The sequence below is a fragment of the Lytechinus variegatus genome, chromosome 3 (assembly GCF_018143015.1).
Source record: "Lytechinus variegatus isolate NC3 chromosome 3, Lvar_3.0, whole genome shotgun sequence".
Taxonomy (NCBI): domain Eukaryota; kingdom Metazoa; phylum Echinodermata; class Echinoidea; order Temnopleuroida; family Toxopneustidae; genus Lytechinus; species Lytechinus variegatus.
The window spans coordinates 36,214,096-36,241,177 of record NC_054742.1 but is presented as its reverse complement, the minus strand read 5'-3'; the positions used below and the strand labels follow the sequence as shown (position 1 = coordinate 36,241,177).

The window sequence follows — 27,082 nt, the reverse complement described above, 5'->3', positions numbered from 1 at the left end:
TATACAGTTGAATTCTGATCACTGTGGATTAAAAATCTTGTCAACTAATGAGTATCTGAATGGAAAGTTTGTCATTTGTTGAAATTATATGAGTTATTGGAAATTACTTTGGGAAAACACTAGGAAAATTTGTGGATGACAATGTCATCACCCATGCATAAATTTTGAACAGCTTTATGAAATGGTACCCAAGACATTGTTTTAAGAAGGTTGTCAACACCGACAAATTGACATTCTCTGACAATATTAGACCAGTCCTTGTTATTGTCAGTATTGATAGTTTTATGATTATTGTCAGATAAAGACAACTTGTCGTTGCAGGCAACCTTCATGAAACAGTGCGTATCACAAATTGGCTCTCTATTATAGTACATTGTGATGGTAATCTTGGATCTACATGATATGTAACAATAATAATAATAATCCACTCATGACTATTAAACTTTACTTTTTACAACATATTGTGGGTCTTAGCTTTAGGAAATTTAACTTCACCATTTAGTGATACATGACATATTCAACCCACACTATTTGATTTAATTTCTAATCTGTCAGAAATGTAAAGCACTCTGTATGTGATCATGAACTTGGCACTTGCAAGTTGTCATTCTGAGACTAGTATTAGTCAGTTTAGCAGATGAAGCATTTCTCCAAACTTGCCAGTGCGGGCAACTTTAATGACATAGTACATGTGTATTATTATTTCAAAGAATTAAATCACAATGTCTTTTGGTACATCTTCATAGGGTTGACTGCATGTAATATTTTCCTCTTATTTACTGTGTATGTATACCTTTGTTGTGCCAGTGGTATTATTTTAATCATGTATTATAGGCTATCACATTATGTCATTAGTGAACATGAAGTTGTATCTTACAAGGTTCCATTTGGTGACTCCCACCATTGACCAAGTCTTCTGTAGGAATCCTGCTATGCATGTTATATCCTTCTATATCTCTTATTTTTGGATCTGTTTATGTTGAACTGAGATGGTTAGAATGATAAAGATGCTTAGAAGTATTTTATTTTTTTCTGTAAGATGCAGCCAATAGTGGCGAGATCTTTTAGAATTGTATCGAACAGGAGGTATTTGTTAGAATTCATACACTACATGCAGATCGCAAGCACTTAGTCGTAAATTTTTCATGTGTCTATCGAAATCCTTGTCGTCATAAGAAACTAGCAAAGCTTCATATGAGATTTCTCAATTTGATACTTTGTGCTATTTATTATGAGTGTACGTGCTCATGAAATGATTGAGGAATTCATAGTTTGATTACTGTGTCTAGTTACACCTACTCAGTTGGATAGCATGAATATTCATAAAAATGTGAATTCATCCTCATATTCTATCAATAACAACATATGTAATAGTCAAGTTTTTGAAGGATTGGCTAACATCGATTGCAAGTACACTCTTTGGAAAGAAAAATTAATAAGAACAAAGTTCTGCTTGAAGAATACAGATATCATGATATTTGGACTCTACATGTAAAACATTAAAATTATGTCGTATTGGACATCAAGTCTTTAAAAGAAAAGGTTAATTAATTATTGAACAATGTGTATTTGCAGTATTGTAACTGAAATGAAAAGCTGTAATGCTCTTAAATTATCATATTTTTAGCAGTTCATTAACTCTAGAAAAAAAAAGTAGAGAAAGTTGGGGTCAGACATATCAAAAGATTGATAATTTAATGGAATTGCTCCAAAATTTATTTGGACTGTCCTATTGTGGGTTGTGACCTGGGTATGCCAAATATTGAATGTAAACCATTAAGTGAATGTTTCTATTTGTTTACCTACCTACCTACAGGAGAGCCTGCACAATGGAAGAACCAGAACATCCCTGGCCTGAAGAGCAATGAGTCCAAACCTATCACCAAGACTGTGTCTGTCATGGTAGATCACTTCTAAAGATCATCTCTGTCACCACTCCCAGAACGTAGAACATTATGGTAATGGCTCATGAGAAATGTATTCCAATATCAATCTACTAATGAGGTCTTCTTGTAGCTCATAAGACCACCCACCCCATTCCTGGAGAAGTAGAACCTATGGACTGGACCTTGATAATGAAGACTGATGATGAAACAATGAATTGATGTGAATGTTAACCTACAAGGAGGGAGATCTTCCCATGCAGAAGTGGTCTTTAACTTGGAAACTCAAGAACATATTCCCATTCCTCAGGTTGGAATCTTCCTGGAGGCAATTCACAAATGTATTCATTATCAACTAATTGCCGCGATATGATCACGTAGCATACAGAATGAAACCTCTTACACAATGTTTATTCCGAGAGCTGTAGGGCTCATGACTGGTTGTCTGAAGTGATAATTAACAAATGTATTCAATTTCTACTTTTAGTGAGATCACCCACAGCAAGATTGTCAAATGTTGTATTATGTAACATATAAACCTCTGAGACCATGTGTCTATTCCCAAAGTCATAGAGCATGGAGAGGGTTTACAATGGATGACTTTAGATGCCAACCTTCATACTGCAAAACTGTCTAGATGTAACGTGCAGAACGATATTTAATTGGACCATACTCCCTCTTGTAGTGTCAAATGATGATAATTGTGTTCATAAACAATTTATGGATCATCCTATACAATGAGAGCAAGGTTTTCAGGTGTACATGTAGTTCTGTATGTAACATTCAGGATTAAACTTGCTTTCTTCACTTGTGCCCTGTAATATGAATAATACAATTAATCTTAGATTGAATTGCAATTGTTATCAATGTCTGTTGCATCTACGTGCTAAAGACATGATAGTGATCATAAGGTTATTTGTGTCTATTTGTTTTACATTGTGCCATAATGACACATTTGTGCCTTTAGGGAAAAGCCAAAAATTCAGATACACTTTATGAATCATTGATTAGTGTTCATTGTGTTGTATATGTTAGAGGTAACATGAGAATTCAGACAACATGATTTTTATAGCAGCTTAAATAAGACCAATGAATATCGACTGGAACTTTGCCATTCCTTTTTCATGATCTAGATAGATATAATTAAACATATTAATTTGTATCTTATTTTAAATTCTTGATGCCTTAAACTTAAATGAGAAATATCAAATGAGTACAGTAAAGAGAATTTCAGCATTGTTTTCTTAATTCATTACCAGTTGTAGAAATGTAGAAAATTCAGTTTCTGTCCATTATCCATGTACTACTTTGTTGTATTCATATTATGTACCCCCTTGATGTTGTAAATACAGTACTTTGCGTATTCCAGTACAATACCTGATTTTGTACCACAATCCAACAGTACATACTTTAGATTATATCTTATTTTATTCATTCCAGTTGGCTTTAACCATGTATTGTATTCTTTGAAATTGCAACATCAATACTACTAATGTACAATAAGTTGTATTCCCCTTCTGTTGTAATGTTTTTCTTTTCATTTTAGCTTAATAGCAGATGTAGGGATCTCTGAATGTGACAATGCTACATGTGGGAATGTTACTAGAATGTTACCACTACATGTATAGCCCACACTGCGCTTGATTTCTCATTTTCTACTATCCCCATTTCTACCATTGTGACTTATGAGTTTATGCACTTATTTGTACAATTATTCTCATTAACTAATGATTGTGTTCTCCCAATCATGTCAAAATAACAGGATCAGTGTACTTTAAAAAAATAATTGATCAACCTCTTAGCTAAGTTCTTCCAAACATGATACACAAGATTTTATTGTCCTTTTTGAATGAAGCATTTATATATTCCCTATGATGAATTTGTTGTAGGACAAATTGGATGATATTGTTAAATTATTATGTCACATACGTAAGGTCCACACATAATGTACATTTTTTTTACACTAATAAGTAGTGCCTTTACTAGCAGTCATTGATTGAAATTTATAAGATGTAAATAGTATTCTGCAGTTGGCTGGATATGAGACTAGGAATCATCCTAGAGACCTTACTCTGTTAAGACTCCAATGTAAATGAGGAAATCTTTAATGTCCAACTGCAGTTGTAAATATTGATGTAGATTTCAAATCATGAATATGAAATTGTACACATTTAGTTTATTTTTTAGTCTAATCAAAGTATTACTATGTATTGGAATGATTGCTTATTTGCATTAACATAATACCTTTCTCTCTCTATTGTTTCAGATTTTGTGATTGTAAATTCCTTATTTTATATTCAATTATTTGTTACTAATCAAATTGATTACTATGTAGAAAATCCTACCTCTATTAATTGCATCTGATTTCTAAGAGTAGTTTCTTTCTGTTAATTTTCAAATACAAGCTTTTCAATTGTTTTAGGAGAATTTGAAAGTTTTTTTGATTGTCAGGCTTGTTAATTTTTTTTTCTTACTGTAAATTTCTTTGCATACACATTGTTTGGTTATGTAAGTTCATATTTCAACAGTGAATGTGGTCTGCTACAAAGTATGCTTGAATGGCTTTGAAGATGTCAACATATCTTTATTGTAACTCATGGGTGTGATTGCTAGTTGAACCAACTGGGAAATGAATGGCCTTGAAAGGGAATTTAGATGGGTCAAGGTTTATTCAAATTCAGCATGACAAAACGTAACAACATACACAGCAACATTCTGTATACAAAGTCAATAGAAAATGAGGTGATCAAACAAGAGCAACAGAGCCTAGAAATATTATTTTGTCTCCTAGCTGCAAGAAGTTGTGAAACTATTGAATTCTAAAAAGCTGAAGGAGAGTGTGATGTTACAAGTTGTCATGCAACTTTTTGCAATCTTTAGGAATTATTCATCAAGAGTGGGATGATTTGACATGCCTTTCTAACAATACAAATGTTTTTTTTTGCTAAAGCATATCTGCTTAAACTATTGCATCATGTCATAACGAGGCCTCATCCCAGGATATCAACTTCAAATGAGGCAATTACTTCCATGTTATAGGCTTAACCTCGTGCAGTTTTATTTTTCAGTTTGTCTTAGATATTATTGTGACTTCGTTCTTTTTATTCACAACACAATGCTCGTCAGCCTGTTTGATATCACTAATATAGCCTCTATTGTTTGGATCCTGTCTGTGTTCATGTTTGTTGTGATCAAAATCTTTAAAACCAACCAGTGAATATATCATTCCTCCTAGCATGAAAATGACTCTCATTACGTGTAAATAGAACATGTTTTGTATATGATAATTTAGCATCAGATGGATTTTCCTTTTTTTGGTTTCCGATACACTTTCAACTTTCCCCATCATTTTACCATGCACTAGACTTTATATCAACATCTAATTCATCATTCATGGTCTACCCAATATAGGAAAATAGGTATTATAGTTGTTGCTTCCATTGTGAAAATGCATCACTGCTTTTGTAACATCCAATGCACAGTTTGATTTTATGAAGTAATTAAATACATTTTTTTAATAAATATTTTTCTAGCAAATATTTAAGGTTCTATTATAGTATTCATGAAGATAACATGTATTCACTAAATCTGCTTGATAATTGTATGATTAAAAATGTGTTGTATCTTGAAAAATTGTATTGTAATAGAGGCATCAATATCTATTCTATTTTGCTGCTTTTATATAAAAATATAGTTATTGCAGATCACTTTTGTATTAGTTTTACTATACCTTTTCACTCTACGGGTGTTGGGCTTATTATGATTATGTAATTTAAGGGTTCATATCGTCATCTTGTGATGAAATAAAATTTTAAACAAAAGTTTTCTTGATGTGTTTGCATTGATTTATTATAGAAAATATATTTGTCACCCTCATGAGAACATGTCTGAAGGAACATTGGTCATACATTGGAATATTTAATGGCACAGAGATTATGACCATCTACTATTGATCAATGATGGTAAATCAGATCGATTTCATAAATATAAAAACTTGTATATCCATAGACATTTGAAAGTGCTCATTTTGAAATGTACTGTACGCAGACAGTACTCTATTTGCTTATAATGAGCAGATACATTGCTTTCCACAAAACTTTTTTTAATATTTGAAGCCTTTTGATTCCCCTTATGGTTTTTAAAATGAATGATATCCAGCACATCTGATATGAAACATAATTTCAATTTCTAACAAAATTCACATTGCACTGACTTATTTATCGCAGAAAATGCCTGGTTATGCAACACTGAAAAAAAAGAAACAGACGCTAGTATGTTGTGAGGTTGAATATTTTTAAGCAGATGTATTTCATACAAAATACCAACTCGAGGGGTTGAATTTATACAAATGAATGGACTTCACTACTATCAATTTTAGTCTGCTTTAATAGAGCTATGGAAATTTCATCAAAATAAAATGACATTTTAATTTTTCATTTATTCTTCCACATGCACATCCTGGTTGTATGGAAATGAGGGATAAATTGTCACACAAGGCTTCTAATGTATTCTGTCAGGATATATTATATTTTTCAATGACTTTATGAAAATGCAACTTCACTCAATTTAGTTCAAGATATTTTGAGACATTATTTGACAGATGCATTCTGACCTTCATCAAAGAAATTTTACAGACCAGTGGGGAACGGTTCATAAAGCTTTTCTTTAGTTACACATAACCTTATCAAAGTTCCAACAGTGTTTATAATCCAAAGGGTCATTAGATGCCTGTAAAATACAAGACTTATATGAAACACCTACCTGGGCCCTGTAACACAATAGTTAGCTATAAATCTCTACTTTGAAAGAGCAATTTTGATTGGTTCCTAGCTAGTCTGAACAAACTAAATACAAAAATATTCTCGATAGGCTATTTCATAATAGTGATTATACTACAGGGCACAGATTATGCAAATAACATTTGTTATAACAATATTACCTTTTTCATTCTTAATTGAATTTCTCCTCTAAGTAAAAGGGTATATTTTGCCCTAAGAGATTTAACAGAATAGGCAGATCCACCTGTATAGCTATAAAAGCATAATTTCATTGATGACAAAACTGCATCCACTAAGCATGATCTCAATGCAAAATTCACTCTTAAAAAAAATTAATATTGCAATATCTAATGAGCTCATTAGAATTTAAGAAAAGGGGTTATAGACATAAAAAAATTAGGAAGTACATTGCAAAAAAGAGAAATAAATTCATGTGAAAGACCCGTCTGTGCACCAACAAAATGACAATCACTTTTAGGTGAATACCAAATAGAATTCAGGTGATGTCTAGTTAAAATTTAAAAAGTAATACACTGTTCATGTACACTTTAAAGATATCAGGCTTTTTGAGAGAATTTGACAATACAAAAATCATTTTATCATTAAAAATACACCTACTTTTTAACATAAATTAAAAAAAAATCCTATTAGCAAGTTTTGGCAATTTTGGATGATTGTGTCACAAATTCCTTTCAAATATACCCTTAAAAAGTAACATTACAGAGTACAATGATCATTTCATTGCTATGAAATAATGATATAAATGCAATGATGTAAATTATGACTGTATAATCTACTGTACAGGAATAAGAGTGATAAAATACAAGCTTTGCAATATACAATTATATACATGAATATTTACATATAGTACACTGAAAGAACATCATACAACGCAATATATACAGATGCATAAGAAGTCTTTTGTAATGAATGAAGAAATTAAGAAACAATGAATAAATAAATAAATCAAAATGACATACTGTATCTACTCAGCAACATAAATGTAGTAAAGATGGTTTTAGTGCACTGTATTGAAATCATTGGAACATAAACTTGAAAGCAGCCTATTCAATCTTGTTTCAGAATGCCAAATGATTGAAAAAAATATATATATTATTAGGGAGATACACTTCAGAGTCTTCCCCACTCCAAAAGTTAAAAAATAAAAATCTGCATTATTTTAAACTTTAGTACTTAAACTCAAATTATGATAAAAATACTTCTGACAGTTAAAAAAAATGTTAGATTTCCTCCCAAGATGTGTATTCGCTATTTTGAACTAAATGAGATTACAGTATCAATTTTCCTTTTTGTTGAATTTTGGTGAGTTAAAGAGAATTAAAAGGGCATCATCATCATCACTCAATGACAGTTACAGTAATAGTACATCTAAACTAATCCACATTAAGGATTTTACTGGATAAATAAATGATGGTGCTATGATCAACACCTTGTGGTAATGACTTTACAATTTTAGTTGTTTCCATGGTAATGGCTTGGCTGCCAATCAATTTCAAGGATTCATGGATGTTATAACATTTATGACATGTATAATCATACAGCATTATCAAATGGACAACAGAAGTTCAAAAACATCTACAAACAAAAGTCTGCTTTAGGAATTAGGCTGCTTTAAAGTGTACAGATCATACAGTCTATAATCTTTGCTGAAATTTGGAATGGCAGTTTATTTTTTTTTAAAGCTCATTTCCAGTTTTGGTAACACACACAAAAAAAAGTCATATGAAACCGATGGAAGTACCGTCTTGCTAACATATAAATAAACATGTGTGAGATAATACTGTATACCATATCTTGATTTCCAGTCATTTTGAGTTAATGGCAGCAATTATCATTGTTGATGACCTATGAACGCTGCTAGTCGGTTTAATTGCTATGTGATATTTTTTCCATGCAGGAGCCATTATAGATTTTTTGTTGGCTTTACAGTATCTGCAGGTGGTATGAAAGGTTTTTATGTAATAAACATTGCCTCTCATTGGTTCTATGTTCATGAGACATTTCCAAAGCACAATAGTTATACCTTTGTCTCACCAATGCCTAGCAGGAACTGAAAATGCCAACAACAAAAGAAATCTATAAAAGTCCTATTGAAAACTGGAAATGAGCTCTAATGTGCTCTTGAAACTGATTTAGATATCATGGTGAAATGAAAACAAAAATCTGTTATTCATCTTCAAATGCAAAAAAGGCAAACAAAACACCTGTGCTCAAGTAAAAAAAACCTTCATACCAGGAAGAGTTCATATTTCAATGACAGTGTGATTCAAATAAGGCGCCATGGTGTTTACACTCATAAGGTCTATAATATAAGTGGTCATGTCATACAAATTGTTGATAGTCCAACTACATTTATTTATATTGTGACATTCAAGTAATTTGTTCAGTTTTGAATGTTTCCTGATTAAAAATCAAAATTAGAGTTCCTAAAGGACACATCACTGGAACCATTTCGTCAGCTAGTTCTTCAGATGCATTTTAAGCTACTGTTAGACATTTATCAATTCAAAATGTTCGAAAAATAAAGCAAATTTTAATCACTTTGAAATGGTGATTTTTTATGATATTAATCAATCACCAATTATTAAGTTTGTAACTGTAATTAAATTAGTGCTGCAGCCGAACCGCCGAACCGAACGGAAGTTCGCCGAACTTGGCACTTCCGAACCGGACCGAACCGAACCGAACTCAAAGGCCTGGTTCGGAAGTTCGGTAAAAAAAAAGTATGTTTGTATGCAATGCGTGAATGCGATGACTACATAGATTTAAGTATAAAATCAATAAAATATATATTGGTTAGTGATTGTGCACAAAGAGAATTCCACTCAATATATTTTTAAAATCCACTATGATAGCTCCCATCTTGTCTTTGATTGAACTGTTATCAACTTAAGAATATTTTATTAACATAAATATATTTTTTCTTGATAAATTGAGGGGGCATTTTGAAGCTAAACTCGGTATAAAAGTGTGGTGTAATTACGTATTGCCGTAATCGATCGTGATCGTAATCGGACCTAATCATTTTGTATTTAATAAAGAAAAAGAACCAGACATAAATTCATTCCTCGTAAATGACAAAGTATGACAGTTTCGGTCTCGTGTTTGATTAAATTTTTATCATTTTCAATTTTTTTTATAAACATGAATAGGCCTGGGAGTAAACATCGATTGATCGAATGGTTCGATTGGCATGCCGCCAATCACCAATCGATTAGCAAAATTTACACTAATCGAATGTTCGGCAGATCCCGATTATGACGTTGGGATACCTCTAATACCCAAGTAATAAAAATAAAATGACAAGAAAACAATGATGACAGCTGTTTTTTACAGGTTTAAAAATTATGTTACCGAGGTAATGTTTCAAAAATTATCAATGATTGTATCACATTCACAGTTACATACCAACATGATAGCACTCCGAAAATGTTAATCCCACCCGACCTTGCCCTCATACACAAAATAAGTCATTGTGTGCGTGCACAATAATAAGTAAACACATAACCAGCTCACTTGAGCTGATTGGACCTTCGGATAGCCAATGAAACTTTGGGAAACAAAGAAGCGGAAGGCATGTGGTTCCCTTATCAGGAAAGGTCATGACTTCAGAAATGAAATGACCCCCCCCCCCCATCAGTGTGTGTGTGTGCGTGTGAGGGAAAGAGAGAGGGAAGGATAGGGGTGGGAGCCGGAGAATTTCTTTCATGTTTCAGAACAATGCAACCTTTTTTATATCCCCCTAAACCAATGAAAACTACATTCCAACACGCGCCCGCCTTTACCAGTACTTTCTCGGCTAGTCTCCAAAAATAGACCCAGTTATACATGTAGGTTCAAATGATAAAAAAATCATTATTTTGAAAGGTATTTCACATGATATATTTTTTTTTAATACATGTGTAGCATCGTGGGCAGTGCCACAAGTGGAGGCGGGGACATGGTGTGGGCAAGGGATGAAAATTTTCAAGTGAAATGCTCCACCTGGGCTCAGTCTCAAAGAATATACTTCATGAATGAGTTGTTTACGTCTTTGGACTCGGCGGGGCTGATTCATTTATATGCAGGGGTGTGGCACTTGGAGGGATGAATGCATAATACCAGGGTACCAGTATTAATTTAGGAAAGATTTTCATTGGGACAATAAACTGAAAGATTTAATCTCATTTCATGAAGTTTCTTTTGATATAAAAAAATCATGGAGAAGGGGGAAAAGGGCCTCATTTATGCTAAACATGTGACTTTGATGGAGATTTCTTCATGGGGGGGGGGGGGGGTCACCATAAAGTAGGACAACTATTGTGACTTAAAAGACGTAATTCCCGACGAACAATCGAATCATTCAATTATTTTTCCAGGAAATAATCGAATGGTAATGACAATCGTCCCAGGCCTAAACATGAATATATTTTTTCCTTATAAAATGTGGGGACATTTTAAGCTTAACTCAGTTAAAAAGTGTAGTTGAATTACGTATTGCTGTAATCGGATGTACATTTAATTGAAGACATAAATTAATTCCTTGTGACTGACAAAGTAATGGTAAAGTATATTCCACCTTCTGAAATTTCCATATTAATATAAAAGATAAATAAATAAGAGATGAAGGAATGAGGGTGAAAAAAACAAAAAAGATAAAAATTCAAACCAAATCAACGCATGTTCCCTGATCGATGTTCCGGAAATGGTTGGTAAGGAAAGTTGAAACAGGAAGTCCAAACAACCTGCTCTCGGTCGCTATTATACAGGTAAAATTCGTATTCCAAACTTGAAACGTTTTTCCATTGTCAATATTTTCTTAAAAGTGGTTTAATCTGGCCAATTACTGAGAATGAAATGATAAATTATCAGTTCCGTCTTAGTTCTGACGATCAACGCCGAGTGATTTCACAACACTAAAATATGCAGTACAGTCCCATGTACTCATTTTCGTGTTAGAAATATGTTTGAAGTCACGTAGCGTCGATCTTTCTGGACCAAGAATGGACTGATATTTATCTTTTTAAAGTAATTCATTGACCAGATTTTACCACTTTTCAGAAAATAGGGACTTTCTAAAACACTCGTATTCTTTGGAATGTGAATTTTACCGGTATAATAACAGTTGAGTGGAGGTTGTTTGTCTACTATTTCGACATTCCCGATCAACACTTTCCAATTTGAGAAGCTGCGTTGGCAATGACATCGTAATCGATCATGATCAAAGCTACATGAAATAATCGTGAAAAAAATATTCTGATCTTTGTAATTCTGTTTCTGTCCTGATTCTCTCGTTATCAATATTTTTTCTTTTGATTTTTTTTATTTTCATTTTAAAAATGAAAGTAGAAATGACTTATTTTTTGTTAATTAAAACAAAAGAAAGTTCAACAATTATCTTAACTATTCTTTTTAGAAACAAAATTTATTATTAATACATGACGGATCATGCTCGAGATTACCCGTTTGTAGATCGGCGGTCTTTATTTTTTATGTGTTAAATTTAATTTGGCATTTATTGCCGAACCCCGAACCGAACCAAAGTTCGGAAAAAAATTGCCGAACCCTGCCGAACCGAACCGAACCCGAACATGCCGCCTGACTTGCAGCACTAAATTAAATCAAGATGTCTTCAATGAAAGGGGAAGTATACATAACACTAATTCAGAGGCGGAATAGAGACGAGTTGAGGACAACTAACATTTCAGATTCATTGAGACCTGCTTGAAGGTGCCTACACAATTTTACATTTAACCAAATTGATGTAGCCAGGTATACAAAATACCTTCCACACATACATGTGACCTTTGACCTCGATAATTTTTCTTTAATGCTTTCTTCATATTAACTACCCTAAACATACATTTACATGGGTCCAAATTCGAAGTTGATATATCTATAAACAATCCATAGTTTACAGAAGAAAAAAAGATATTAGATTCATTGCAGTCTTTAAAACTGACCATTGATCCTCTATCTCATGAAGTAGCCAATGTAGATTAGACCTTCCTAAAGTATCTATTGTTCCACTGATTCTATTGCTATCTTGTTTACAGACCATTTGAACAGGTAACCAGTGAGCCTTAAATCTTTAACCTCATTACCTTAAAATCTTCTACTTTTGTAAGAAACCATTACTGGATTGCGCTATGATGTTCATCAAAATCAGAGCTTTGGGTGTAGGATATTGTATTGACAATCTCTGTTCACAACATTCGCCTCATGGCAGCAAAATATTAATTAGCCTATGGGACATCCACATTGCATCTGACTCTTTAAAGTTTCCTGACAATCAGTTTATTTGTTCTTGAGATATCTCTTCTCTATGTTCATAAGAATGGATCAATTTGCAGAGAAACAAGCGTCCGGCACCCTTATGGCAACTGGAGACAAAACAATTTGGGCTGCCACAGATAACATCTCTCACACACACATTGATATGCCCAACAATCTGCATACCTATATCATTATGACATTCAGGAGTTTGATTGCTTGCTGAAAGAGTTGATTGGAAATTACGTTTGATGATCTACTGCCAATGCTGCCCGATGGTTCCATTGAGAATTTTCTAAAATGGGATTGACAGCCATCAAATGACCTTTGACCTCCGTATTGATGAATGAAGAGAGGTCAAACTCAATCTCATGAAAGGGTAGTGGTTGTTATGGTGATGGTCCCTGATGAATCTTGTTCTTGCACCGATACGTCACCAACTACACAAGATCAACAAATAAATAACATTTCATATTTGTCAGTAAGTGCTGTTCATTATTATAGGTTTCAGTATCGTTATAGCATAGGTAGAAAATTGATAGTGATCTGAAACTGACTAAATAAAATAAATACTAAATTATCCATCTTGGATCTTACAACAGGGTGTCATGTTCCAGTCTCATCCAAGCAAGAGTCTAAAAAAATATGACAAAAGTCTTTAAAAATTCCTATAACCAAAGTTTGATCAAAATTAAGGACTACCGATATTGTGGTTAGAATTTTTTTTACATTTGAAACTAAGATGACTATTTTGGCCTACTACAGAGAATGCTGTCTTGTGACCAACTGTGGATTTTGATCCTAACTGTAACATACAAATATCTGATCAAAACAAGCAAAAATATGAACAAACACAAAAGTTAGATCTGAAACCATAAATGTCAACAGTTTAGTTTTACCTCTCATAAATAACCCTGCTGCCCTCTGCTGCAATGTAACAGGACAATCCTTGTGTGCTAACAAGAGTTCCTTCAAGTGTGCGACCTCGTTCCTCAACTTGCCAACTTCATTCTAAACAAGAAAACAAAATCAAAATACAGGATTTCTTATACAAAGTAGAACTGGTAACGCATAAAAGGGTCATTCTCAGAAAGACATCACAATTCATTGTCCCAACTATCATTTGACCTGCAGTCATCATTTATCTTACATTATCTGTTTGATTCTGTTTGAGCTATGGATGGATATTAGTACAATTATACACTCAGGCATCTTATGGCCTCCCTTCTCCCCATACAGCCATCCACCATAACCACCATAGCCAGTCATTCAATGGACGTTGTTTTGATATACATGTAAAACAAAATATAACAGAGTCTGACTAACTACCGTGCTTTCTACTTTTGGGCCGATCACATTCCCTGATTTTCCCTGACTGGTAAAGGTAAAATAATTTTCCGATGGGCTGGGAACACTGAAAGTGAATAGTCAAGTAACCTATGTAATGACAAGTTTAAAGACTGTGGCTTATCTTTCTACTGGTGTTATAATATAATGCACTTAAACATGTACAATAAAATGATTGTGGCATACGATGCTATATTGTGATAGACCTACATTGAGAACAGAATTTGTTTGTGTGAGTTCCTCTGCTCTGTTTTCTAGATCATTTATCCACTGTTTCCGTTTATTTCGACACCGACTAGCTGCAGCTCGATTCCTCTCAAGAAACCTCTGTCGTTTTATCTCACTATCATCCTCCTCATTGGGACGCTGTCTTTTTCTACATGGGAAGACAATCGGTACAGGCAAATACAAAAATCAGGAATATTCTTTGTGCTGGTATTTGTATGTATACTGTTGAATCATAGGTACGATTTAATTCATTGAAGTGTTCACTAACATCAGCAATATTGATTTTTAAAAAGCTGTAAAAAAATTCTCAGAAAATCAATTCTATCTCAACAATACTTACTGCACAGGAGGGGGGAGGGTTGGAGGGGCAGGGAGGCTCTTCTCAATAATTTTTTGCGATAAATCTGCAACGTGAAAAGCTCTCATCGCACATTTTATTTATTTTTCCCTCTGAGACTCGCCCATCTTTTGCGACAAAATTTGTGACAATAAGGTACAGGGTCATAGAAGTAAAATTTTGATTTTGTGTACAAATTGAGTTTAAGCTGATTATTATACAATCTATTAGTTTTATGCTGTAAATTATCACAAAGGCATCATAAACAAATTTAACTGCAACATCAGAAAAAAATAAAACTGTAAAAAAATGCAAATCACATGCATGTATGGAATTGAAAAAAAAAACATCAATAAAACACATTTGAATTTAAGTTGATACAGCAATTTTTCAAAGTAACTTTGTTAATAATATATAAAAAAAAGCATTATTTAGTGAAAGAAAAATAAGTGGAACGCTTCTGGAAGTCTCGCCTGCATTATTCGATATAGCCATGTGCTGACTTTGAAAATTATTCTCAATTATCTTTTTGTTTTCTTAAAAGGAGTGATGTAGCAAAGAATCTTCATCTACATGTATACTTCTCATTCAAGCATAATATTTTCCCAAGTTTCCGCTAATTTGTATTATCAATGGATACATTCCAACTTCTGCAAGTAAAGTGGCTACTTCTTTTGTTAATTCCTAAGACATTTCTCAGCCATTGAAACTGGACACACTGAATTTCATTTCTCAAATACAGCTTTGAATTATCAAAGTTTGTTTGTTAAGTACAGTTATATCATTATTTTCCTTCTTTAGAGTAAATTTATTGACCGAGGGAAGAGACTCTGTCTGTATATGGTCAGGCTGGAATTTATTTTCACTAGCAGCTGTATGAGTTGATAGCGAATTGGCATGCAAGTTGAATTGTCCGACTCATCATCATAGGCGTAATTCCCCTAATTTACCTCCATCCACGTCACAAGAGCTAGAAACTTCATCATCAATCTCTTCATCTTCAGAATCGTCAATTTAAAAATCCAAAATCTGGATAAAATTCTGGGTTTTCATTCATTACGTGATCAAAGTATTCAGTGACAGTGTGGAGAAAACGTACCCTCACAACAGGTTTTGCATGCAATGGAGCTTGACGTGGGAAAGCCATGCAATCACGTCTCTCATACACGTCATCAAATTCGAGTCAACTCAGAGACCGATGAAAGGCATATTTCGGAGAGGCATTTTAGCGCTTTTTAATTGGCGATTTCCACCTTATGTATTACTTTCGTTATTTTTGAATGACCAAATGATAATCCCCACCTTTCCACAGATATTTGATAGGGCCATATTCACAATCAATATATTCCTCCTTTAAGGAAATTAACATAGTGGTCAAGATTGAATGACTTTAAGTTGAATAGTACAAAAACAAAGGTTATGCATATAAAATTTCAAGTTTGACCCCATGTACCTTTTAAAATTGAGGGTGTAGAGGTTGTTCAGACTGTTAAGGCTGCAAGAAATCTTGATGTTCTATTTAAAATCAGTTTATTAAGTAAAACTGCATCAATTCTAAATGGTGTTCTGCATCATATGTATTGGATAAGATAGGGAAAACTCAATCACCTCTTAAAGATAAATACCAGTTGTGGTAATGACCTGAAAATGAGTTAGAAAAGAATCCAATAAAATGACTACCCAAGAGTTTGTATGTACAAAAAAATATGTGCCAATTGGCTCTGAGAAAAAATGTGCAATTGCTAAGAAATAAGCAAAATAAGCATGGAATTCCATGAAATGTCAGGTATTTTTCCAAGCAATATTAATAACCTGTCCCTCATACGCCTTTTAAAAAAATATTTATCATCAGAAATATTGGTTTTCAGCTAAGATATCATTATTTCATAAAGAGGGGTTGATTTCAATTTATTAGATCTATGATAATATTGTGGTAATTAACCTTGACTTTAAAAGCTTTCTCATGAAATAATTGTCTGCTGCAATTACTTTTTTACCTTTAAAGGTTGGTGCATGCATTTGTCATGCACTACTTAGACTTTTGCAACTTCAGGTCATTCAAACGTTGGCTGCTACGATTGTTGCCAGAACAAAACAAAAAATGAACCTGTATCATCTGCATTTAGATCCTTGCATTGGCTGACTGTCAGGCCATATATTGATTTTAAGATCTTGCTACTCTCATTTCAGTGTTTTTTGTAAAATGGTTCCATCTTATCTGTCTGAGTTACTTGCAAAATATGAACCTGTTTGAAATCTATGATCACTCATTAAGAGCTTATGTGATCTTCTTGTAAAGACAGTTTTATGGTACACAGGGGTTTGCCCATGTAGCACCAGAACTCTGGAATATCATCCCAGGATATTCAAATCTGCATTGAAAGCACATTTATTCAACTGATATCTATATCATACCACTACCAGCAGCTTTCCCTCGTCTTTTCCTACTAAGAATAGTTAAACAAAGTACATTATTTTGGGAAAAAAGTTTGATAATCGGACAATGGACATAATGCCATGGGCAACCCATTCCTGCAAGAATGGAAATCATTACAATATGAGGCTTCCAGTATGTAGAACATTTGTACAGCAATATGAATTATGTATCATTATTTAAATGACCGACAGTACTTACAATGAAAAAGACTCTTGGTGACTTGCTGATGCAGTATTAAGTAACTTGACCTCTTGTTGCTTGGTAACCACATCAACAGCCTGCGCCATCACATTCATATTACCTTGGGATTGGTTAGAGAGTAATGTGCTCTTCAATTTCTGAAGGACACAAACACATTACTCATTAATGCTTTTTATTTCAGTATCATTTGGAGACAAAGGATTAATTATCATGATCACTTTTGTTTTGTTTCATGTAAGACATGTGTGATGCACTGTCATTACACAGGGGAGATTTAGGTTCACTGGTCTAGAGTAAGACAGTATCAAGGGTGTTCACAAAAAATTTGGACTTGGCATAACCATGTAACATCTCTAATTTCAAATGTGCTTTGTATCACGATTCATGATGCTGTTCAAATGTGAAAATTTACAATGAACACACTGAACCTCCAATAATAAATGTACATTGAGGTAAAGCCGATTAATGTTTGACATAATGGTTTAACGAATATGGCTGAGCAGCTGACTCACTCAAACGAACCATAACAAGAAGTGTCAATTCATTTCTAGTACTTGCTATGGTGGCAACAACAGCAAAAACAACAGTAGGCCTACAGGTATTTCTTTACCATTTTAACTGAGTTGTTTGGTGCGGGCTTGATGTCAATGTTGTTTCCAAGAGAATCCTGCTCTTTGTTAGGGTTGGCAGACACCGCTGTAGGTATAGGCACTTGAGGGTTGGTGACTGATGGAGGCAAGACAGGAATGGTTTGGCCAGTGGGTAGCTTGATCATGATGGGTCCATTGATAGGGATTCCATTCAGGGATAGTTGGTCACTGCAAATGATTATTGGACAACCAGTAGTACATCTAAAAAAACATCTATCATTAAGGACTCACGAAACAAAAAAACCATTGAAATTATTCTACTAGCACTTATCTAACAAAATACACATGCCATGCAATATTACATCAGCCTGAACATTTCTTCTCCTGTTCTTTAAGACATCTGATTTGGTAAAAGAAAATACATCTTACTAAATGCAGAGACCAGCTATTCATATTAATAAAAAGTAGAAGTGATGATCTCACCTGACACCTTGAAGCTGAATAGTCTGGGGCTGAGCTGGCTGGGAGACAACCACCACTGTAGTAGGTCCCTGGGGTTGAGGTTCTACCTTCAACTCAGGACTATCTCTGATATCACCTACAGTTTTGGGTACATCCTCTTCTGATTTGATTTCTGAATTGAGTAGAATATCCTCTGTGATCCCCGAGACTTCCTGAGAATCCGCATCATCAAGGGTAATGAGGGGTTTTGACACATCACTCGGAGTTTCTGCGCCGCCTTCAGTGTCATTTGATACTAGCTGTTACAAGTCACATTCAGATCATAGAAAAATATTATTCAAAAGCTACTATTGATATTAATATAACTTGTTAAGTGACTGAAATTGGAAACCATTTGAAATCTTTTAAAAAATTATATTAAATTCTTTAAAACGCTATATAAATGCCTATTATTATTATTATATATCAACAAAGGCCACCGCACACCTTACGACCCGACCAGTCGCCGACTGGCTTGCGACTGGGTGAGGGGAGATGTGACGTCACAGCTCTTGTCAGCTTGAGCGTCGCAGACCGGTCAGAGACAAGTCGCAAGGAAAATCGCAAGGATTTGACATATCGAATCCTTATGACTGGATCGCAAGCTCAATCCAACCTCCAGCCAATCAGACAGCAGAGTTGCATAACGCGTATTATGATAAACAACGCGCATATGAAGTAGTAAGCACAATTTCTCAGATGCTATGCCAAAAAGCAAAAAACACAGGCCTGAGTCGCAGATCGGATCGCAAGGTGTGCGGTGTCGAGGCTTATGACTGCCTTGCGATTCATCTTCCCTCACTCAGTCGCAAGCCAGTCGCCGACCAGTCGGGTCGTAAGGTGTGCGGTGGCCTTAAAGATGACAAAGACATGAATTCGAGGAACATAAACATGTAATGTTAAAATATCTTTCTCTAATTTGTTGGCATATTTCATTATCATGGCAATGCAACATCATAATATGCCTTGCACATCTTTAGTATGCCAAGTCTCACAAGCATGGGTCACAGTAAGTGAAAATTTTGTTCGAATATGATTATGTACCTTTGAGCTGGCTTTCCTAAACTCTGCATCAAAAGGGTTCGGATGGAGATCACTAAACAGACCTTCTTCACCCGCTAGATTCTTCAAGAATCTTGTAGGAGTTGGGGTTTGATCAGCTGTAAAATAAAATGAACAAGTTCTTAAATTAGGATGCTATAGCATTATATAAATAATAAATGATAATATTCAACAAGTACATATGTAGAAATTCAAGACAATCAATTAAACATTAAATTAGTACCAATTTAAAATTGTTTCTGAAATGAGGACAAGAAACAAATTTAAACAAATTGACTAATTCTTTCATAATATAAATAAGTGAAAATTTTGAATTTGTCCATTTTAGGTCCAAGTTGACCTAAACGGTGGTCACTGTTTGATAATTGTCCAGACCGGTGCAATGATAACATTAAGAAATCTTGCTTATTTTAAACCTCTACATGTTTGATCAAACACATGGAAATAACAGATTCATGTTAAAAATTTGATATAGGATTTGATGAGGAAATATGGGCCTAAACTGGGTTGATAATAGTCTTTGGTTACACTGATTTCTGATTCATTTCACAAACTGTGCCATTCGCAGCATTGCTGACTTTGAAAACAACTACAAAGAATAATTACAAAAGGAATATTAATTTGATATGATAATAAATACTAAATCTAGAATGACCTTTGGCCTCAGCTAAGTGACCAGAAATTTGATTCATCTATTTGCCAATACTTATCATACCTAAGTTTAAAGCAATAGGAACTGATTATTTCAATATGATATCATCTTCAACAGTCAAATTCATTACTTTGTTTACTGACAACACAACATTGTCAAATTTCATTAACCCAAAATGACTTTTGACCTAGATCGTGTCAATGAAACTCATATAGGGACAGTGATTTTCCGCGATTGCGGAAAACGGACGGAATTCACGGAAAAGGCCTTTTGAAACGAAAAGTGGCATTTCAAACGGAAAAAAATCATGGAAAACGTATTTTCCCTCAAAATACACGAATAGCAACAGAAATTACTCCAAAATAACAACAAAATGAGAATATTAAATGGCCACAAAATCCCAGAAAACAAGATCTCACTTCGCTACAATCATGACAATTCACACATCGTGACTGCTCTTGACATCAGCACACTCGATAGTACCCCGTGCCCGTACCCGGCCGGCCAGGTTGAGCTTCACATCGCTTCAGATCGCTCAACTGCACAGTCGTGTGTTGCTGCCCTCTACGTTTGAAAATGTAACAGCACGATATCGTGGTCTTAAAATCCAAGATGGCGGATTGGTGAAAGTCGTTGACTGATGATAACGATGTCCAAAAAACCCCAAAATTATCGATGAAATTTAATTTCACCATAAAATAATGCTAATTATGTGAAAGGTGAGGATGTGAAAGGTGAGGATGTACAGTTATACATAGATCCGATTAGAACGGATTCTATTGTGTTGTTGGTACAGTAGCAGATACAAATTTTGGCCAGTGCGAGTGTATGCGCTGTGATTTTGCTATTCAATGTGTAAACGGAATTGTCACTTTTCCGTGTGTACAAAGTCTATGGGGAAACGGAATTTCCGTTTTCTGACATGCTGAAACGGAATTTGAGGTTTTCTGAAACGGAAGGAAAAGGCCATTTTTTTAAACGGAAAATCACTGTCCCTACTCATAGGTCAATCAGTGATACTCCATGTAGATTACCCTCATGTGAGTCATGTCCAAGTTTCATGAAATAAGTCTTAATAGTAATACTTCCAAAGTCATGAGGGCATTAAAAAAAAATCAACCTTGGTTAAAATTTCAATGTTGACGATGCCGCCAAAGCTGCCACCACTATAGTAAAAGCAGCACATATGTCTTGTTTTTGGTGTGCAGGTGGGTAAAAATATTTAAAGTTGGTAGGCAGGAAAAAAGCGACAATAAAAAAGGAATATGATTCTCACTTTTCAATTTACTTTGTAGAAACTCTGAAAAATGTAATAATGTTGTATTTACCAATAACAGGGGTATCCAGTGACTTGAAGTCTGAAAAGCATAGGTTAGCATCATGTTTCTTGCGATGTACTGCTAAGTGATCTTCATTTACAAATTTCTATTGGTGATGTAAAAGAGAGCCATGGAAACAAGGATGCAAAAAGAAAGAGAGTGATGAGTCAAGGGGGGAGGGGGGGGGGGCGAGATGACATGTTGAAAGAGAAGAACATAGGAAATTCAAGGTGGGAATGAGGTGGCAGGGGGGGTGCAAGAAGGAAAGAGATAGGATTGATATAAAAGGGATGAGATTTGTAAGAAAAGTGTAAAGGAGAGGAAGAGATGAGAAAACATTGTGAATAAGAAAAGAGGGGAGTTATAGGTTCCGGGATATTGGTAAGAAAAAGATGGGATAAGAAAATGAAAAAAAAAAAAACATGAGCTATAAAAAAATCAACAAAAATAACAAGATATTTTACGAAATAAAGACATCCAGTATTTTATAGGAGATTAAAAAAACCCAACTTTTTATATGATAGTTTAATAAAGAAATTTCAATGTTTTCATACTATCACTGCCCTGTGTGTAAAACACTGCAGAACATATGCTCCAGAATGAGTTTGAGTCAGTTATTTAAAACAGTTCTCTTTTCCTCAAATTTAAGCAAACACATAATCCTTCAAAATTTGGTGGAACTTTTATAGGTAGAACTTTTCGAGCCCCCTAATAATTTCAACAAAAATTGGTACATTTCATTTAATGCTCGATAATTGAATATTTTTTTTTATATAAACTGATCAGTTGAGGCTATAATAAATAGGTTTCTTTTTGTGCTTTCAAATGCCTATTAACATATGAACACATGAAGTCCATGAGGAATCATTTATGCACTTTCTTACCTGATTACATCCAGGCACTCTACAAGCAAATGGTTTATCATCACTCATTGTGGAGCCCACTATCTGGATACGACCATAAGAATCAAACGTCCTAGGAAACAAAAAATTGTACAATCTCAAAATTACATTTTACCCTTAGGAATTTTTTTTTTACTATCTTGGCTCCAGGCGCTACACTGCAGACCCCCCTCCTCCAGACTCAGTCAGAGAGAGTGGACTTCTCTTTGCAGTTTAGCCTGCAAATTTCCTGTTTCTTTCACTTGTGATATTAGAATTAATATCAACAGACAGTGATCATGTTAATTTGCTCACTTTCCTGAAGTACATCCACACATTCTGCATACACTACGATCTCTCTCTCTCTTTATCAAATAACTGTGCCAGGAATGTCATCTTTGACAGATATTGTGCACTATAAACATTGTTGTCTTTATCATTATCAAAATCATCATTATTATCATTTAATGATAATTATCATTATTAATGATATTAACATTTTGCAATTGATGTAGTGCACTGTGCAGTGTTGACTTTGTGGCATTCAAATATTCATTATTTTCTATTTATCTTTGAAAAGCCACAAAGATCCAAGTTTACAAGTGGATGCCTTGGGCCATGAGCATAATAATTACTAATACAGTGACTTTGTCATCCAATGGTATCTTTCATGAAATTCTTGATTTTGATTGTCTGTTGGGTCATGTTACCATGGTAGTTACCAATGGAAGGCAAATTTACCATATACATTGTAAGTAACTTTTTTATGCAAAAGGGCCTGGGTGTCACATTTAATTTCTCCCATTTTTGCTCTAATAAAGACATATGCAAGGAAATAAACCTGTTCTACATGTAGAATATCGAAATTAAATGCCTGACAACTGATTAAATGTGAAAATATGGACACATGCAATATTGACATGTTATTGTTTTCATGGCCTCATGTCATACGCTGGTGGTACTCCTGGCTGAAAATATGGTGTGGACAAATACATGTTAAGTGAAATCAGAAAAACAAAACACTAAAAATTTCAACAAAATTGGAATAGGAATTCATAAAAAGTTACATATTTCAAAGATTTGCATGAATTTGGTGAAAAAGTTCTATGCATGAATATTCCTTGAGCAAATTGATGTCATATCCCCAACTTGTACCTTTGTATCTTATGATATCAAATTAATATCCTTTAAATAAAAAAAAACTATTATATTCACTATATATATTCTTTTCTGCAACTCATTTATTTTCAAGGGGATATAACAAAATATGAAATAATTATAATTTCATGTTATAACTACAAAGAATGAGGAAAATTGGGATATGACATGAATGAATATTCCTCACGTGTGCATATGACTATTTTCACAAAATATTGCAAAACTTTAAAATTCAATAACTTTATTTGTTATTACTATGTAAATGTTGATAAGATTTGCAGCATTTACTTGGTTACACAGGGTCAAGCCTATTGTATTTGCTTTGTTGACAAACGGATCGAGAGATCTACACAAGATCGGTCTGGTAAGAAACCTCTCATTTCACACTCATAGTGAAATAATTTTTATCCCTTCATAAGCATTAGGCATATGATGGTTCATAGATAAATAACATAAATACATATAAACCAATTTCACTCTCTAAATATGGAATTCTTAGGAAAATCCATCCGGGTGTACAGGTCTCGCTTATAATATTATTAATATAGGATTTGTACAGCGCATGTATCCACCTTGCTACATGTAGGTGCTCAAGGCGCTCCTACATGTACATGTATATTACCCCAGCTAAGCTAGTCTACCGATTCTGGTGTGCACAGCTTTTTTGAGGAATTTCTTTATGCCGGTACCCATTTACCTCACCTGGGTCGAGTGCAGCAGTGTGGATAAATTTCTTGCTGAAGGAAAATATGCCATGGCTAGGATTCAAACTCATGAACCTGTGTTTGAAAGGCAAGAGTCAGAACCACGAGACCACGATGCACAATGTCACAATACACCAACGCTTATGCGTTTATGGGAACAGTTTCAAGGCTTTGTGATGGAGAAGTACACATGTATATATGGCAAAGTATTAAAAAATATCATCACGAAGTCCTCAAGGTTAGGTTAGACTAATAATAAGGTCTATTTCTTGCTTCACTGAGACTTCGCATGGCTCCGCGGCATCCCCTCCATCAATCTCATAATGGTGGAGCAAACGACCGCCATATAACTACAGCGCCTATGGAGAAAGGGTGCACTTTTGCCCGGGGGGGGACACTTACATTGACGAGTGGATACTATGCACGACCAAAAAAATGTAAAAAGGGTGTCTTTTTCAAGATAGGGCACATATTATTAATGTATTTAAAATTTTAAAGAGCAATTGTATTAAAAAACCCTACAAATAATTTTGGCCAAAAGGTAGCCCATTTAGATCTACATAAGTTTGGGCTCAAAACCCTAAATAAAATGTGCGATTTGGAGTAAGTTGCAGCATGGTAAAATAGGTGGTGCATGTAGTACAATGCCAATGGCATTCCATCCCTGGGATCCGTGACATTAATTAATCTCCACCACACCAGGAACCTCCATTCTGATACTGATAGTAAATTACATCACAATGACAATGCCTTAGATCTACGTAAGCCAGGCCAGGCATGCCAGGAGGGGTGCCATTCAAGGTATTCCCCTCTTTTCATTTTACCTCTGGCTCTGCCATTTTACGTGTGCCCTTTTTAAACTGAATGACTGAACCTGGCTCTACAAAATCTAGTACCGTAATTGGAATACATACACAAAGCTGTTAATATGTCCATGCATTCGATCGCTAGTCAACTTCCCCTTCCGTTGATCAGCCACAACCATTGTGAATCCGGCGACGATTTATTTAATACCCATATTCATCTGCTTGTCACAGGTCAAAATCACTATTTTGTTACTCTACTGTTATTATTGATGGGTTGTCCATCCAACTTACCCGCTGTTGATGAATTATAAGCGAGGAGGAATCACGTTGGTTGAAAATGACGAGATGTTTTATTCTCGGAGAATGACGTGTAGCAGCCACTACCACCATATATCCATAACATGGCGAAGTTAGTAATGGTCACGAGACCGTACACTTGTACGTATACGTAGGTATACGTACGGGTACGGAGCGATCGCCGGAGCTGGAGCGACGCTCCCAATGCAATGACGTCATGAAATTCCCCTTTATTTGGATCGCAGTGACTCAGCCCCTCAGCAAGTGCCAGAATATTGTTTTATGTTTTCTCATAATTTAAATTCCAAATAGATTAATCACAAATGAGAAAAAGCCTGTGTGTGTATCTCTCAATGAATTTATAAAGTGACTGCTCCTTTAAGGAATTCACTGATTTCATTTCATTTGAACTTCTGAAACACAGACTATTCGATCAACGCTGTGCCCGTGAAGTTAGTATGGAAAACAAGTGGATCGTAGGTCCATGGTGTACGTGGTTGAGCCTGCGCATGCACAGAGATACGATCTTACGTTCGGGAGCACTGAACCGAAGTCTTAAAGGGGTGGTCCAGGCTGAAAATATTTATATCTTAATACACAGAGAAGAATTCACTGAGCAAAACGCTGAACATTTCAGCAAAATCGGATAACAAATAATAAAGTTATTGATGTTTAAAGTCATAGGCGCCGGAAGCGGGGGGGCACGTGCCCCCCCAAATAAAATTTTGGGGGGGCAAAACGAGATTTTGCCCCCCCCCAAAGTGCCCCCTAAAGTAGAAAAATTATAAATTATTTAAGGACAAAAGTAAACGATGGAAGCACTTTTCTGCCTAAAAAGTGTCATTTCCATTGTCAGAAATGAAAAAATTTCGCCCCTGACGGGGCAATTACGTATCATATTCATAGTAAGCCTCGCGTCTTTTGACGAACATGTCCCTCTGTAAAACATACCTTTGATAAGCCCCTTTACCATCTTATTACAGTGTTATAACGTTTAACCTTTTAATGAATACATTTCAGACTAAAACTGAATGGCAAATTGAAAGTGTACCACATCCGCTTTTGGAATGTAATTGTTTTCTTCTAAATAATGTTACATAATGTACGTTATGAACTGCGGTAGTTTGTCAATCAGTTCATGATTATTTACAAATGAAATTTCCTGGAATTTGATATTCATCATTTTCTGGTTATGGTCACATTTTCCCCAGAAAATATGTAAAGAAAAAAGAAGATTTTGAAGTCATCCAAAAGTGCTTCTGAGCCATACAAAACATGCAAATGGAAACATATATCGAGTAATGTATTAAACTTTAATGATTTTCAGAAAAGTTTTAAATTGTTAGATTTCTTTTTCCTCGATCCAGTTACAAAATATGAAACGTATTGCCCACGCATGAATAATCAGGGACTATCTCCAATGCTGATGTCAGAAATGATTTGTAAGAATGGGGATTTAAGTGCTTATCGACGTCTGCCACGTCAGAACAGTATAACATTTTAAATTTGAAAATACATTCATTAGAATTTCTTTTGTTTCTGTTTAATACACTCCTTGTTCTGACAGGAATTTCTTGAACCTTATGATTGTGCTCTCTCGCGTCATCGGTGTGTATGTAAATGTACAT

General features: G+C 34.6%; 2 protein-coding genes across 5 annotated transcripts in view; one reads left to right on the top strand and one right to left on the bottom strand.

Moving 5' to 3' along the window:
* The window catches only part of LOC121410894 (tight junction protein ZO-2-like), a 79,332-nt gene extending 71,579 nt beyond the window's left edge, over positions 1 to 7,753 (top strand). For all 3 annotated transcript variants that reach the window (XM_041603263.1, XM_041603264.1, XM_041603262.1), the window contains exon 25: positions 1,817 to 7,753. In XM_041603263.1, the coding sequence (XP_041459197.1) occupies positions 1,817 to 1,917 (101 nt within the window). In that variant the 3' untranslated portion in view covers positions 1,918 to 7,753. The remainder of the gene's footprint in view (positions 1 to 1,816) is intronic.
* Positions 7,754 to 12,495: 4,742 nt separating this feature from the next.
* On the bottom strand, positions 12,496 to 25,587 carry LOC121410895 (cyclic AMP-dependent transcription factor ATF-2-like). 2 transcript variants are annotated; one of them, XM_041603266.1, is made up of 10 exons: positions 25,449 to 25,587; positions 22,493 to 22,583; positions 21,618 to 21,714; positions 19,620 to 19,735; positions 18,558 to 18,835; positions 18,095 to 18,302; positions 17,482 to 17,621; positions 14,492 to 14,657; positions 13,834 to 13,945; positions 12,496 to 13,374 (listed from the first exon to the last, which is right to left on the bottom strand). In XM_041603266.1, the coding sequence occupies exons 2-10, from the start codon at positions 22,538 to 22,540 to the stop codon at positions 13,304 to 13,306; spliced, it is 1,236 nt and encodes a 411-aa protein (XP_041459200.1). In that variant the 5' UTR covers positions 22,541 to 22,583; positions 25,449 to 25,587; the 3' UTR covers positions 12,496 to 13,303. The 2 variants fall into 2 exon arrangements, with proteins under 2 accessions (XP_041459200.1, XP_041459199.1); XM_041603265.1 differs by lacking the exon at positions 25,449 to 25,587 and adding an exon at positions 25,266 to 25,426.
* Positions 25,588 to 27,082: the final 1,495 nt, after the last annotated feature.

Bases quoted from the DNA above. Each gene is read 5' to 3' on its own strand.
- LOC121410895 (XM_041603265.1), bottom strand. From the start codon at position 25,336: ATGGTTGTGGCTGATCAACGGAAGGGGAAGTTGACTAGCGATCGAATG. The intron at 22,584-25,265 runs GTATGTATTCCA...TTTGTTTCCTAG, and splicing joins GGACATATTAACAGCTTTGT to GACGTTTGATTCTTATGGTC. The intron at 21,715-22,492 runs GTAAGAAAGTGC...CATCACCAATAG, and splicing joins GAGTGCCTGGATGTAATCAG to AAATTTGTAAATGAAGATCA.